The sequence below is a fragment of the Psammomys obesus genome, unplaced genomic scaffold, assembly GCF_907164565.1.
Source record: "Psammomys obesus unplaced genomic scaffold, mPsaObe1.curated_primary_1811, whole genome shotgun sequence".
In the NCBI taxonomy this organism is placed as follows: Eukaryota; Metazoa; Chordata; class Mammalia; order Rodentia; family Muridae; genus Psammomys; species Psammomys obesus.
Window position 1 is genome coordinate 4,312,538 of NW_026586463.1, and position 15,592 is coordinate 4,328,129.

General features: G+C 40.9%; 1 protein-coding gene across 1 annotated transcript in view; it reads right to left on the bottom strand.

The window, feature by feature from the left end:
- The window catches only part of Rnf180 (ring finger protein 180), a 109,376-nt gene that overhangs the window by 45,090 nt on the left and 48,694 nt on the right, over window positions 1–15,592 (bottom strand). Inside the window, exon 4 of the mRNA XM_055601962.1 lies at window positions 3,069–3,294. Coding sequence (XP_055457937.1) covers window positions 3,069–3,294 — 226 coding nt within the window. The remainder of the gene's footprint in view (window positions 1–3,068; window positions 3,295–15,592) is intronic.

Below are 15,592 nucleotides of genomic sequence, written 5' to 3' on the forward strand. Positions count from 1 at the left end.
CACTTTGCTGAAGGTGTTTATCAGCTGAAGAAGTTCTCTGGTTGAATTTTTGGGGTCACTCATGTATACAATTAAAAATGGGGAACAGAGCTAAACAGAGAATTCTCTGTAGAGGAATATAGAATGGCAGAGAAACACTTAAAGAAATGCTCAGCGTCATTAGCCATTAGGGAAATGCAAATCAAAACGACCCTGAGATTTCACCTTACACCCATCAGAATGGCCAAGATGAAAAACTCAAGTGACAACACATGCTGGAGAGGTTGTGGAGAAAGGGGAACCCTCCTCCATTGCTGGTGGGAATGTAAACTGGTACAACCACTTTGGAAGTCAATCTGGCGCTTTCTCAGGCAATTAGGAATAGTGCTTCCTCAAGACCCAGCTATACCACTGCTAGGCATATACCCAAAATTTGCTCAAGTACGCAATAAGGACATTTGCTCAACCATGTTTGTAGCAGCTTTATTTGTAATAGCCAATACCTGGAAACAACCCAGATGTCCATCAACCGAGGAATGGGTACAGAAATTGTGGTATTTTTACACAATGGAATACTACTCAGCAATCAAAAAAGAGGAAATCATGAAATTTGCAGGCAAATGGTGGGATCTAGAAAAGATCATTCTGAGTGAAGTATCCCAGAAGGAGAAAGGCAAACATGGAATATACTTGCTTATATAGACCTAAAAGATATGATAAACATAATGAAATCTATACACCTAAAGAAGATAATCAAGAAAGCAGACACAAGGTATGATGATCAATCCTCATTTAGAAAGACAAATGGGATATGCATTGAACATATGACAGGAGTCTACTGCAGAAAGCATCTGAAAGACTCTACCTAGCAGTGTTCCAAAGTAGATACTAAGACTCATAACCAAACCTTCGGCAGAGTGTAGGGAATCATATGAAAGAAGGGGAGTTTGATGTAGAAAGGATAGGAGCTCCACAAGGACCAAACATATCTGGGCACAGGGTCTTTTCTGAGATGGACACTCAACCAAAGACCATGAGAGGATAAAACCTAGAACCTCTTCTTGGATATGACTTGTGATAGGTCAGTAATCAATTGGTTTCCCATAGTAAGGGGAACAAGGACTATTTCTAACAGGAACTCAATGACTGGCTCTTTGACCTCCCCACCTCCCAAGGGAGGAGCAGTACTGTTAGGCCACAGAGGAGGACTTTGCAGCCAGTCCTGAAAATACCTGACAAAAAGGAGTCATATGAAAGGGGAGGAGGTCCTCCCCTATCAGTGGACTTGGAAAGGGGCAGGGAGGAGATGAGGAAGGGAGGGTGGGATTGGGGAGGGAATGAGGGATACAGCTGGGATACAGAATTAACAAAATGTAACTAATGAGAATAATAAAAAAAAAGAAAAGAAAAAAATCATCTCAAATCTTTTTGAGGTAGTATTAAGGGTACTCTCTATATTTTATCAGCCCATAAATGAACAGCATGAAAGTATATGTAAGTTTCTACTTAAAGAGACTGTTAATATTCCTGAACTGACTTATTTTAGAATAACTAATTAAAAATAAAGGAAAATGTGAAATTGTTATTCTGAAAACAAACCAAAGAGACTTTAGTCATTCTTGATTTAAGGCATGAAGGAAATATATTTTATAATCTCTATTTGTATTAAACAAGATTCTAGAAGGCCTGGATAAGATCTTTCTGAACATTCTACAGTGTATAGTGAGACCCTGTGAGGCAGCAATATAAGTCTAAAGAGCTGCATCCCATGAAAACGAGCTCTTGGTAGGTGACGGGTACACTAAGGATGAGGTGTACCCTTGAGTGAACTTTGATACCCCCACCCTTTCTCCTGTTAGCTCAAGGAACTCTGGTGGGGATCTGCTATGACCACAGAACCTTTTCTTTCCACCTTAATGTTCTAGTCACAATATAGCATTGGGATCTTCCTGTAAGCTTCTGCTCTATGTAGGACATAAGTCCCTCTTTCCACCTTTGATTGTTCTGCCCTTAGGAAAGAAGGAGTAACTGGTGAGAGCCTTGGGGCTTGACCCCATTTCTCTACTAGGTAATGTTGAGTGTTCTTGGTATGCCAGTCAGCCATGAAATGTGCAGACATTTCGTGAAGCAGTCTCCTTGCTCTAGGCAGATCAGAGGGTCATGCCTTTACTCTGTCTTCACTGTTTGATTAGAGAGATTTGTAAGCCTTTGTGCAGCTGGCTGGGTTGGGGTATCACATGGGTGGTGGTCCTTTGGTTTCTTTCAGGAATAAGTCTGCTTGTTAAGCTCTTCAATTTTACTATTAGTAAAGTATATACATTGATTGTCATTTGACTTTATTGGTGAGAGGATAAAACATGGAGATAGAAAGCGCCTTCTTCCTTATCATCTAGGGCACAGTGACTGCTGCCATTTCCTTCAGTTCTCTATGTTCATGTGCATTAGTCTGCACCTCCCCATCAACATGGGAGAAATGCCATGAAGATGGTGATAAGCCATCTTCACACAAGTAGTCAGATTTGCATTCCTATGTTACTCTCACTTGCTTAAAAAGAAAGAGCTTAGCCACATTAGGAATGATGAGAACAGATACCTCAGATCCATGGACCATGGCTGCATGCATCTCTGGAGAGCTATGACTATGATCCAACACAATTCAGAACTAACAGCATCATATCACAGTGTCAATGATTGGGCATTCCTGGATTAGAGATCTAGGTGCCTGGGTGACTGTCCTCAGGTATGAAGGCCACAGAATAAGCAGCAGCAGAAGGCAGATAAAAGAAGTCAACTGCGTTACTTCAGATGGAATTTCCTTCACCCTAGAGGTCTCTGTAGAATCTGAATGGCAGCTAGCTAGGATGCTTAGAAGGATCAAGGTGCAGAATTAAGGGTCCACAGATCTACTTTCAGTGTGGTTCTGGGATAGTTCTATTAGTTGGGCAATCACTGATTCATAAACTAGAGCAACAACCACATGGTGGATGATTTTCATTAACTTCACAATAATATATATGATATCTTTGGAGTTAAAACCAAGAAATAATTAGTAAACATTGTGTGACTATGATAATGGAAGAGAACATTACCTGTCTGGAGAAAGACTCTGGAAATTATTGTCCGGCACAGCGGGCAGGGAGTGCTGGAGGGGTTGTCTCTGGCCAGAGTCCGCAGACAGGGCTCGCAGAAGATGTGGTGGCAAGGGTGGCACATGTAGGGGTTGAAGTACACGTCCAGGCACACGGCGCAGATGTAGCTGTCCTTCTCCTCTGTGTACTCAGCCTCGTCATCTGTGCTCATCTCATTGCTCAGAGTCTGCACAACACAGTGAAAACAGTTTCCCTAGTTTAGTATGAGATTCATTTCCCCGAGGGAGGGTGACTTTATATTCTGTTAAAATTAAAATATTTATGAGATGCACATGGTGTCTGTTTCTGTAACATGTTCCAAGTGACAGAAATGTGATCTGTTAAAGTGTGGAAACACAGAAAATATAGGAAAATCCCAGTAGCTTCAATTATTCCCTAATATTTCTACATAAAACTAAATGCTAAACCATAGTAAGTGTATTAAGAATACCTGTGATTCCAACTAGCACTAGTTAACTGTTATGTCAGCCCACGGAGATTACAAATCTCCCCACTCCCAACCAAAATGTGACTGTCATCGGTTATAGAATATTACCATGACATCTTCTCATGGTGCCCATCAGACTCTCTTCCCTCACACCGTACCTGGAGCACTTCATGTTCTACACCTTGCATCTTTCTGGGCCTCAACTACAAAAAAGTATCGAAGTTAAGGAAGTTAAGGGGATGTTGGGAGGGAGAGTTGGTAAAGCAATGTAGGGTGATTACGGGATTAGCTTTGTGGCTAGAAAATATGAGGAACCTCTTCTCTTCCCACATGTAATAGTTGGGGAGAGGCAGCATGAAGTGTGGTAGGAGAGTTCCTATTGTTTAACCTCTGAGTTACCCAATCTGTAAAGCTGTGCGGATTAAACCAGGTGATCCACTGCAAACACTTAGCTCAGACATATTTAATAGATATTAACCATGGCCACCTCTTCCTCATCTGCTTTGTATCATCTTCTCTCACCCCAGACTCTACTTTCTTCTGAGGCTTGGGGAAAGTTTTCTTAAGCTAGGAGATATTCAGGGCAAAGTAATCAAAATTGACTTCTTTTCTCCTCACAGGGACAAGATCAGTGAATAATGCTTAAATTGACCTTGGGTTTATTAAGTAGCTGTATTATATAAGAAGATATTGATATATACAGAAAACAGAAGCTTGAGATACAGACAGAAACCAACAACCAATACGTCTATTATGTTTTGAATGCTCATCTCCTGAAAGCTTCTACTTAACCTTAACTCCCCAGTGCAACAGCATGAAGAGGAAAGGTGTAGGTGATGAAGTCATGGGGCAGAGCTCTCAGGAGCAGGATGCCCATAATAGAATGCCCATTTCTTATGGATAGCAATAAATAAAAGGCCTAGTTTCTGACTTCTAGGTAGGTAAGAGGTATCATTGGTATCTACTAGGAGAAACCACTACTCAGTTCCACCTTCAACAAAAATCTATCAGCTGGCTACAGAAACACCAAATTCAGCTCCTCCTAAGCCACACTGTATTACATGTCATGCACAAAATTTAAATATGTTCATTGGTCTTATCATTGTTTTATAACAATTATGGTCTTCTTCCCCTGTCTTATTCCTTATCCTATTTCTTTGCAGCAGAAAAACATGCATATAACAACCAATGGGTTCCCTAGTAAGGGGAACAGGGGCTGTCTTTGACATGAACTCACTGGCTGGCTCTTTGATCAGCTCCCCCTGAGGTGAGGGGGTACTCTTGCCAGGCCTCTGAGAAAGACAAAGCAGCCAGTCCTGATGAGACCTGATAGGCCAGGGTCAGATGGAAGGGTGGACTGAAGGAGGGGCATGGGAAGAGAAGAGGGAGGGAGGTAGGATTGGGAGGGGATGAGGTAGTGGGCTACAGCTGGGATGCAAGGTGAATAAATTGTAATAAATTAAAAAATAAATTTAATGAAAAAAAACAATGTGATTTTGTTGTTGTTGTTATTGTGGGTAGTGATTTTGTTTGTTTGTTTTTGTTATATTATTTTTAATCCATGACCTCTCTTCTCTATTCTGGAAGAAGCAGATAATGTTTTGCTGTCCAAGGAATGTTTAATACACAGTATACAGATAACAAATGAGTTAAACTGGTATACTTTTTGGCATTCAATTTTCAAAGTGTATGATTCTCACCTCAAGTGATGGATTTGGAATCTCTGTCAGGCTCCTCCTGTCCTTGTCCCCTTGCACTAAACACACACTAGATAAATATGGTGTAGGGTTATGGTAGGACATTGCACTCAATACATACTATGGTTATAGCAAAACATTGGTAGATCTCTACCTGAGCATCATCATCCCTCTGCTAGGTCTAAGCTGTTCAGAATTGTGTAGGCAAGGAAAGCCCAAACAGTGCCATTTTTATAATACAGAGAAAGCAAGGCTTCAGAACACTTTCATGCTTAAGGCAGTACAGTACAATAGAGGACAGTACAGAGCCATCATTGACTGTGTAGACAGTAAGGTAATGACTGTTTATCCAGCACAAGGAGAAAACTTCACTTAACTGGGAGATTGACTGCCCAATGGGCATCAATCACACCAAGTATTCATCTCTCCTATCAACACCCTGCCACTTGGAAAGCACTTAGGCATTTTAAAACACAGACTGAGGGGAAAGGAGTGTTGACTCTCCATAGACTAAGACTCACTTTTTAGTCCATATAAGAAATGTGATCAAACAGAAGTTACTTGATCAAACAAGTATGAATTATGTATGCATCATTTGTGTATCTTGCATGAAAGAAAATATTTAATAAGAATGATAAAACCACATATCTTAAATACCCAACTCTATAGACTATGCTCAATAATCAAAATAAATTCTTTTCTTTTCATTACATTATTTAACCTCTTCACAGAAACTATTGTTTTTTATAAGACTGACATAGCATTCACACTATGTCATAGAAAGACGTTAGATATTAAGCTTATCAGAAAATAGCAGTGATTAAGAAAACAGCATATGGAAGTTATTTTAAATATACATTTTAAATATATGATTCTTAAAGAAATGTACATTTTTACAAATGTCATTGTTGTGTCATAAAAATTTATATTTCTGTCTCAGAATATGACTTCAAATTTGCATAAGTACATATTCCAAATTTGATGGTTTGGGAGTTCTAACATATGCTAGCTTCCATACAGCTATGAAAAATAACATATTTTAAGAAATAACTAGAAAAGCTTTTTGTATCACCCCTTAAAACCCACTTTTGATTAATATGGAGAACCAAATCAATGTAGAAAGTCTCACTTCAGGTGAGGGTTCTCTCTCTCTCTAATACACACACACACACCACACACACACGCACACACACCACGCGCACGCACGCACACACTGGAGTCTTAAAGCATTTATTTTTGTGCACAGCAACAGGTGAGAAAGGGTGTTTGGTGTGATGAGTGTGGCTCACAGGTCTCGCTGGCTTTGATAAAGAGGCTCCAGAATGACACTTGCATTCCAGCACACGCTATTTGTGGGTGGGGTTAAATTAGCACTTTTAACTCAGAACCCTTGAACTGAAAAAAAGACAACAGTAACTTTAAAATAAGTCCTTCATTAGTCAAAACGATAATATCACAACAGAGCAAAACATAAGTTGGCCTGGAGGTCTTGTGTCCACGGGTCAAAGCACCTACAACTCACTCCAAAGCCATTCCCACTAAAGACAAGCTCACAGTAAAACATACACAGTATACCAGAAAAGAAACTAGAAGTGCTGTGTGTACAGACAAATGCATACCTGGAGGAATGTTCTTCATACAAACAGATGTGTACCTGGAAGAGTGTTTTCATTCTGTTTTCTTGAGAGGCTCTCATGTAGCCTTGAGTGTGATCTTGGATTTTTGATCCTCGTGTTTCTACCACCCATGTACTGTGATTATACTCTTTGCCCACGACACCTACCAAGAATTTACTTTTGAACAACTACAGTAACTGAAGAATATATAAGAATTTTCAAATGGGTATTTATTCAATTCTCTAAAAAAAAGGAATTTATAAGAGGATGTGTTCCTTTAATTAGACTAAATAAAAAAGGCCTAAAGAAAGCAGATTTGAAGTAAGATGTCCAAATGAAGATTTTTTTTTTTCTTTTCTGAGACAGGGTTTCTCTGTATAGCCTTGGCTGTCCTGAGACTGGCTTTGTAGACCAAGCTGGCCTTTAGCTAATAGAGAACTGCCTGCTCCCCATTAAAGGGATTAAAGGCATGTGCTACCACTGCCTGGCTTAATGGAGATTTTATATGTGAAAATTTAAAGAAGAACTGATTGATATAGTAGAAAATATCACTAAGGAAACAACAGGGAACAGTTGTATGGTTCTCAGAATAATTGTGTTTCACTGAATGATGCTTGCGCTACACTTAATTTCCTGTTGCTCTCAGACTCAACAGGTAGTTTCTGCTCTTTACCTTCGTGGCCTCTTGATGACACTACATCAATCTCCCTCCTAGACATTTCTACGCATACTGACATATGAGTGTCTGTTCTTCTTATGACTTATACTCCTTCCCCATCTCTTTCCGCTTACTCCTCGGCATGCTCTCCTCTGTTTCCGTACACATGGGAATCCTTAGTGCTTGGTCTTAAAAGCTGCTCCCTCACCCTCCCTCTATCTGCATGCCTTCCTGAAGCAATGGGCTCATGCATCTCTTAACAGCTACATTCAGATGACCTTCGAGGACCTGACCCCAGGCTGACTGTTCCTCCCCTTTCCTACTTTTGTGTGGGGCCAAGGATCAAAGTCAGCACCTTGTACATTCTAGGCAACTGCTCACCTCTGAGCTATATCCGTATACCATGGCCATTCTCTCTGAGTTCTACAACCATATGTTTAAGTATCTGCTGCACACTTTTACTGTGATGCCTGAAAGAGATCTTTATTTAATGTTCCCATGCTGAGTGCCCAAGCTTTTATGCACAACTGACCCATTCCAACTTTAAGTTGTTTAATTTATCCAAACTTATAAGCTAGTGCTCTTGCTGTCCCCTCGCTATAGCTACCATTCTGTCAGTGAATCTTATTAATTTTAGCCCCCAAATGTCTCTTGAATCGATTCTCATTTTCTTTTCTTTAATGATCACCTTTCTCTGTCCCCTCTCTCCTCCCAACCCTGCTTCATTAGTTGGTAACTGGTCCTTACATCTTTCTCACATTATTGAATTATTTTTTGCACACTTTGCCAAAAGTTTTCTGTTCAAAGAGCTATGTATCACACCACTCTATGGTTTAAATCTTCCGAGGCCTCCTATAGCCCATGAGCAAAAGAGCCACCATTTGTGCAGTATTAATGACTTTGCTACCTCCGCACTGTTCTCTGAACTTCCTGCATGCTGTTTTAACACTTTCTTCAGGATATAGACATAGGGTCTGTTTGTTTGGAGGTTTGCCTTCCATACCTCTTGTCCCTAATTCTTAATCACTCAGTAGATCTTAGGAAAAGAGGCATTTTTTTTAAAAGAAGGCCTTTCCAGATTCCTCAACCTAAAACAAGCCCTCCAGCTCAACTCTCTTAAAAAATGTGTACCTCATCTTCAAAATGCCAACCTCCCTTGCATTTTATATGTTTGTGTATAAAACCTTGATAATTGTGTGCCTCACACACCAGCCCTAATTCATAGACTGTTAGTGCTTGCTCACTGTTGAATGAATTTCAGTAGCACACACATCTATATTATTTAATAATATACATTATACATTTTATATATGTGCACAATTGCCAATGTTTAGAAATTGAGTTTTAAAGATGCCTTATTTCTTTATGTATAGATCTACATATATTTGCAGATCCTTTTTTTTAAATTGTAAACATGGTGTCCTGAACTCACTATGTAGACCAGGCTAGACTCAAACAGTGATCCATCCGCTTCTGTCTTCTGAGTGCTGGGGTTAAATGTGTGCATCACTATGTCCAGCAATCTGACTTTTTTAATTAAAAGGGCACCGCATTGATAGAAACAGGAACAGTGTTTAAACCTGGGGCACACACGTGTGGGGGAGTATATACACATGTGTGTGGAGGCCATAGGTCAGCCTCAAGTGCTGTTCCTCAGGACCTGTCCATATCAGTTTTCAAGACACAGGCTCTCACTGGGACCTGGGACTCACCAACTCAGGTAGACTGCCTGGCCAGCAAGCTCCAGGGATCCATCTCCTGCTCACTGCTAGGATCACCAGGAGCCCAGTGGGTCTGGCATCAATGCTGGCGGAAGGGACTGAACTCAGGTGCTCGTGCTTGCACAGCAAGCTCTATTAACTCGGCTGTCTTTGCAGTCTTCCTTCATGATCTTTACATAAAATTATGCCATATAATAGTCAGGGTTTACACCAAAGCGCAGTTTTTGTTGCAATTTGTAGTTACTTATTCGCCTATTTTTTCTTGGTTCCAACCGGGACAGGAGTTCAATAACCATATAAGATGTCTGATGAAATACCTGATTTTCTTACATGTGTCTATCTAGTTATACGTGTTTTATGTATTTGGCGTGTGTATGAGTGTGGGTACAGAGTTGGTTCTCCACTTCCGCCATGTGAGCCCCGGGGGTAAATTTACGTTTTCAGGCTTGGTGCCAGCCCATCTCTGATTCTTACAAACTAAGTATTTTATGATCCAATTTTGTCTTTGTCTCCTGACTCCAGTATGAATCAAAGAAGTATAATTGCCTTAAAATTGGTTTACGAGATGCTTTTTTTTTTTTTTAAATGTTTTGAGACATAAGTTCACTACGTATCCCAGGCTGGTCTTGAACTTGCAATATAGCCCAAACACATGGTAATACACTTTTATTAATAGTACAATATAGCCCAAACACATGGTAATACAATATAGTCTCAAACACATGGTAACACTCATTGCTCAGCTTCCTGGGTGTTGGGATGTGCACATGTAGATATAAGCTGGCATCTTAGTGGAAAATTTTAACAAAACAAGCATCAGTTATTTTGTGGTCATAACTTAATAGCATCTTTATTTTGATCAAAATTACCTAAATTTACCCCCACATGCATTTGTAGTATGAGCAAAGCATTTTGAAATTATGTGCTTTCCCCGTAAATAAAAACCTAATTTGGAGATGAAGAAGAGAAGGAGGAGGAAGACAACGACCCAGCAAATCATTAGTTGTAAAACATAGAAATAAATACTTTAAATATTTATAGGTGTATTGCTTCAGAAAGGCAAAACTGAGTTCCTAGTTTTGTCACTGGAAGGATTGCTCTTAGAGAAAGTGTTTAATCTCTGAGTTCATTTACTCATTGACACAAGTAGAAAAATAGCAATCTACCTCTGGAGTTGTCAGAGTCAAATGGTCTCATTCATATAGAACCTGATGTAAGAGTTATAGGAACAAGCTCTTTAGGGTCTGGGGCACACAGAACCCGTATCACCAAGGAGGATACTTGGCAGTTTGCTCACCGTGGGGATGGTGGCACAAGGAAGGGAACATACCACCATTCATCTGAGCTCTCCTTCCCTCCCTACTTTTTATTGCCGACCTGAAGGGAGGAGGTCAAAGACCAACCATAGGTTTACATGTGAAGTCCAGTACTGCTGAAGCTCTCCATTTGATCTCACCCCACTGGGACAGGACTGGTCATCAACTACAGTGCTCCTATCTGAACACTTTATAAAGGCAGACAGGGAAAGTTCAGTGGCTTATTCATTTATTCTAAAGAGATTCAATCTCCTTGTGTCTCATGGCAAAACACATAAATCCTTTCATATTCCAATAAGAGAGAATGGGCTGGGGTTTTGTTTGTTTTTGTTTTTGTTTTGTTGTGCACTGAGAAGTGAGGAGAGAGGGTGTAACACTTAGCAATAACTGTGCACAGAATTTATCTCACACATGGATTTTAGCCAGGCAATAAGTGACTAAAGTGTCTCCTGTAGCAATACCCACAATAAATGAAAGCTGTGGCTGCCTCTGTGTTCCAAATTGAATTTTTATATAGTAGTTCATTACTTCATATATATGCCAGAACCTGTGGTGTTTCATAGGAAAGTCAGCCTAACTCAAAAACAGATGCTGAGGTTCGATAATAAAGTCAGGAATGGGTGAGGGGGTTAGTCACAGGCTCTGAAGCAGTGGTTCTCAACACATGGGTCGTGACCCCTTCAGGGGTCAAACAAATATCAGATATCCTGCATACCAGATATTTACATTAAGATTCATAACAGTAGCGAAATTACAGTTATGAAGTAGGAATGAGCGTAATTTTGTAATTGGGGGTCACCACAACATGAGGAACTGTTCTCAAGGGTTGGCTGCAGCATTAGGAAGGCTGAGAACCACTGCTCCAAAGGCTCATGTAATCCATTCCACACTGCATAGATGAGTGTAGCAGTCCTTTGCAGCACAGTTCATCTCAGACAGATGCGCTGGGAGCCTCAGTGAGGGATTCTGAAAATTAACTGCACTTTCATCACAGATGAAGCCAACCCCTTTCAGGTTTTTACCTGTGCATAGGAGCATACTGAAGACACTGCTGTGCTTCACAAGTCATAAAAAGACACAGAGGAGGTACATCACATTTGCTACATGTGGGCTGCAGCTGGCATGACAGCCCATCCTATGAAATTTGCATCACACATTTTCTCTTTAAATTTATGTTTGTAGCAGCTTTATTTGTAATAGCCAGAAGCTGGAAACAACCTAGATGCCCCTCAACTGAAGAATGGATGCAGAAACTGTGGTACATCTATACAATGGAGTATTACTCAGCAATGAAAAATAAGGAAATCATGAAATTTGCAGGTAAATGGTGGGACCTGGAAAGGATCATCCTGAGTGAGTTGACCCAGAAGCAAAAAGACACTCACGGTATATACTCACTCATATAAACATACAATATAGAATAAACCCACTAAAATCTGTACATCTAAACAAACTAAGCAAAAGAGAGGACCCTAACTAAAATGTTCAATCCCCATCCTGAAAGGCAAAGAGGATGGACATCAGAAGAAAACGAAAATAGGAAACAACCTCGGAACCTGCTACAGAGGGCCTCTGAAAGCCAGAAGAAAACAGGAAACAACCTTGAAACCTGCCACAGAGGGCCTCTGAAAGCTTCTGCAGTATAGACTGTCAAAGCAGATGCTGAGCCTGATGGCCAACTGATGGGCAGAGTGAATGGAATTCTATGTAAGAAGTGGGAAATAGTAAGAGCTGGAGGGGACGGGAACTCCACAAGCAGAGCAACAGAACAAGATAATTTGAACACAGGGAACTTCCCAGAGACTCATACTCCAACCAAGGACTATTCATGGAGATGACCTGGAACCCCTGAACAGGTGTAGCCCATGGCAGTTCAGTGTCCAAGTGGGTTACATAGTAATGGGAAGAGGGACTGCCTCTGACATAATCTGATTGGCCTGAGCAGCCTTATCAGGCCACAGTAGAGGACAATGCAGCCACTTTTGATGAGAACTGATAGACTAAGATCAGAAAGAAGAGGAGAACCTCCCCTATCAGTGGACTTGGGGAGTGGCATGCATGCAGAAAGGAGAGGGAGGGTGGGATCGGCAGGGGAGGAGGGAGGGGCTTATGGGGGGATACAAAATGAATAAAGTGTAATTAATAAAAAAAATAATAAAAGATTTAAAAAAAATTTATGACAGAAAAATGTGATCACTTTAAGCAGGAAATACATAAATTAAGACTTCATAGAAATATTATAGACATGTCCCCCCCCCAAACCAAAAAACTAACAACAACAAAAATACTGAGTAGAGAGGGATACACCAAACATGTGGCTCCCTGTGCAACCACTCATCAAAGGAAGTGGCGAGCTGGCAAGAAGGGAAATGGAACACAAGGCAGACATGGACAAAGTGCTGCTGACAGGTGTATCTCACATGGCAGAGCCGTTACGGCAAGTATGAAGCGGTATGTGAATCCGAACTGGCAGCTCCCTCCTAAGATCTGTGATGCTGTGCTTTGTATGGATCAGTTCATGAAGGATCGTTTGATGAAAGGAACATTTAAGGAAGGATGTTTAAGAAAGAGCTGGCAGCTCTACAAGCAACTGACAGAAGTTAAGAGGGATGAAAAGCAGGCCACCTTCCTGAAGGCTCCTCTTCTACAGTCCAAATATAAGATGACAGGAGCTGGACCAGGTTTTTGGCTGATGAATCACAGAAAAATGAGCAACAGCTATAGTAAATTTTGCTTCAGATAGAAACACATTTTTTCTTACTGTAATTCAAACATTTTCTTCATGTGGTGTGTGTGTGTATGTGTGTATGTTAAACATACATGTGTCCAGTTAAGTGAGCCTGTAAGTGACCATGAAGAGCCCAGAAACACTGTTTATCTTCCTCCACTGCTTTCCACTTTACCTTTTTGAGACTGGTGTCACAGTGAGGGTGGAGTTCACCTTCTTACGTACATGACTAGTTAGCAGGCTCTGGGGATGAGCCTGTCTCAGCCTACCCAGAGTTTTGCTGGCATGTGCAACATTCTTGACTTTTGCATAGGTGCTGAAGATACCATCTGGGGTACTCATTTGTGCAGCAAGTATTCTCACTCAGCGAGCCCTGTCTCTAGCTCTTCAACCAGCCAGCCTCTAATGGGAAAACTTCTGAATCTTTGGTAGCTTTTTCCCCATGTAGAAGAGGTTCTCTTTAATTTTAAAAGTTAAAGAGACTGATGCACCAACCAAGGACCATGCATGGAGAGGACCTAGACTCCCTGCTCAGATGTAGCCAATTGGCAGCCCAGTCTCCATGTTCCCATGTGAGGGGAGCAGGGGATGGTGCCTCTGTCACAAACACGGTTGACTGCTTTTTGATCACCTGGCCCTGGAGATGCAGCCTTGCCAGGCCACAGAGGAAGAGGATCCAGGCAGTCCTGATGAGACCTGATAAACTAGGGGCAGATGGCAAAGGAGTAGAACTCCCCCTTTCAGTGGACTAGGAGAAGGGGTTGGCGGGAGGAAGAAGGAGGGAGAGTAGGATGGGAGGGGGTGGGGAGTTGATGGAAAAGGTGGTACCTCAAACTGAAACATCATGGGTATTAAAACACGGAGTAAAGTCATCAATGGAACATCTTGTTACTTAAGTTGTAGTCTGGCTGGATAAAGATGCTCTGTGAATACTACGACTGTGTTTTGTATTCAACATATAAAAAATACAGCAGCTCAGTGTCCAAGAGGGTTCCCCAATAATAGGAACAGGGACCATCTCTGACATGAACTCACGGGCTCTTTGTTCACCTCCACCTGAGGAGGGAGCAGCCTTACCAGTCCACAGAGGATGACAATGAAGCCAGTCCTGATGAGACCTGAAAGACTAGGGTCAGATGGAAGGGGAAGAAGACCTTCCCCTATCAGTGGACTGGGGGAGGGGCATAGGAGAAGAGGGAGGGAGCGTGGGATTGGGAGGGGATAGGCAGCTACAGCTGGGATACAAAGTGAATAAACTGTAATTAGTGATAAAAAATACTCAGATCTTTTTTATTTATTTATTTTTGTGTGTAGGAAGGACACAGAACAACACAGGAACTAACCTCATAAATAGCAGAGGTAACACCAGCCAACAGTAAAGGCACAGCTTCATGTTTATCACTGTCACCTGCTGAGTCTGAAAGATTCAATGCAGGCAACTACCAGTGGAGATAAACATGTGACCGCTTTAAAATTAATAGCTATTTAACATATAACTAAACTGGTAACATTTTCTTCACAAGTTTTACTCGACAGCATTTCTTATAGTTTCCATATACTTTAAAAAAATCAGGTGACCAGAATTTTATAACAGGTAAATGTCAAGAGTGAGCATCACCCTTTTTGGTGAGAACTCAAATGTTTCTTGCTGTTAGTAGCCTGTGATAGCTCATTTGCTTACTAATACTTAATCAATCCAATCATATAGTATCATGATAAATGTAAAAAGAGGGGCTTATGTACTATACTAGTGCTACTTACAGCAACCCTATAGCCAATCTGAGGTTAAAATAAGAACTCAGGGTTACCTTTAAATCTGTTTTGGTAGGAATGGTTTTCCTGGTACCACAAAACCCTCTGGCACTATTTTTTATCTGACTCTGACACACGTTACAATACTGACTTTTGACCCATCTTGTTGTTTGCCAAATAATGTGAATAATAGAAAAGGAGACAGTGATATTTTAGAGCCCACAAAGTTGTGAGGGACAAATGCAATTAAAGATAACAAGCCGGCTACACAGAGAGATTAACAGGAGCAACGGGTCTGCAAAGTCATGCAGGAAATGAAGAGACGCTATTCCAAAACAACAGTGCCAACAAATCTTAGTAACCAAAAGTAAGTCCAACTAATCCCAGACCTAAAGCTGTGGACATAAAGTCCAACAATAAAAAGAAACAATGTATTAACTGTGCCCATGCGTATGATGCAACCTGAAACAAAGTATGAGTACACATGGTCAAGAATGTTCCAAACAAAACAAAGCAAAATCAAAACGATTGCATGCCAGGCATTATGAA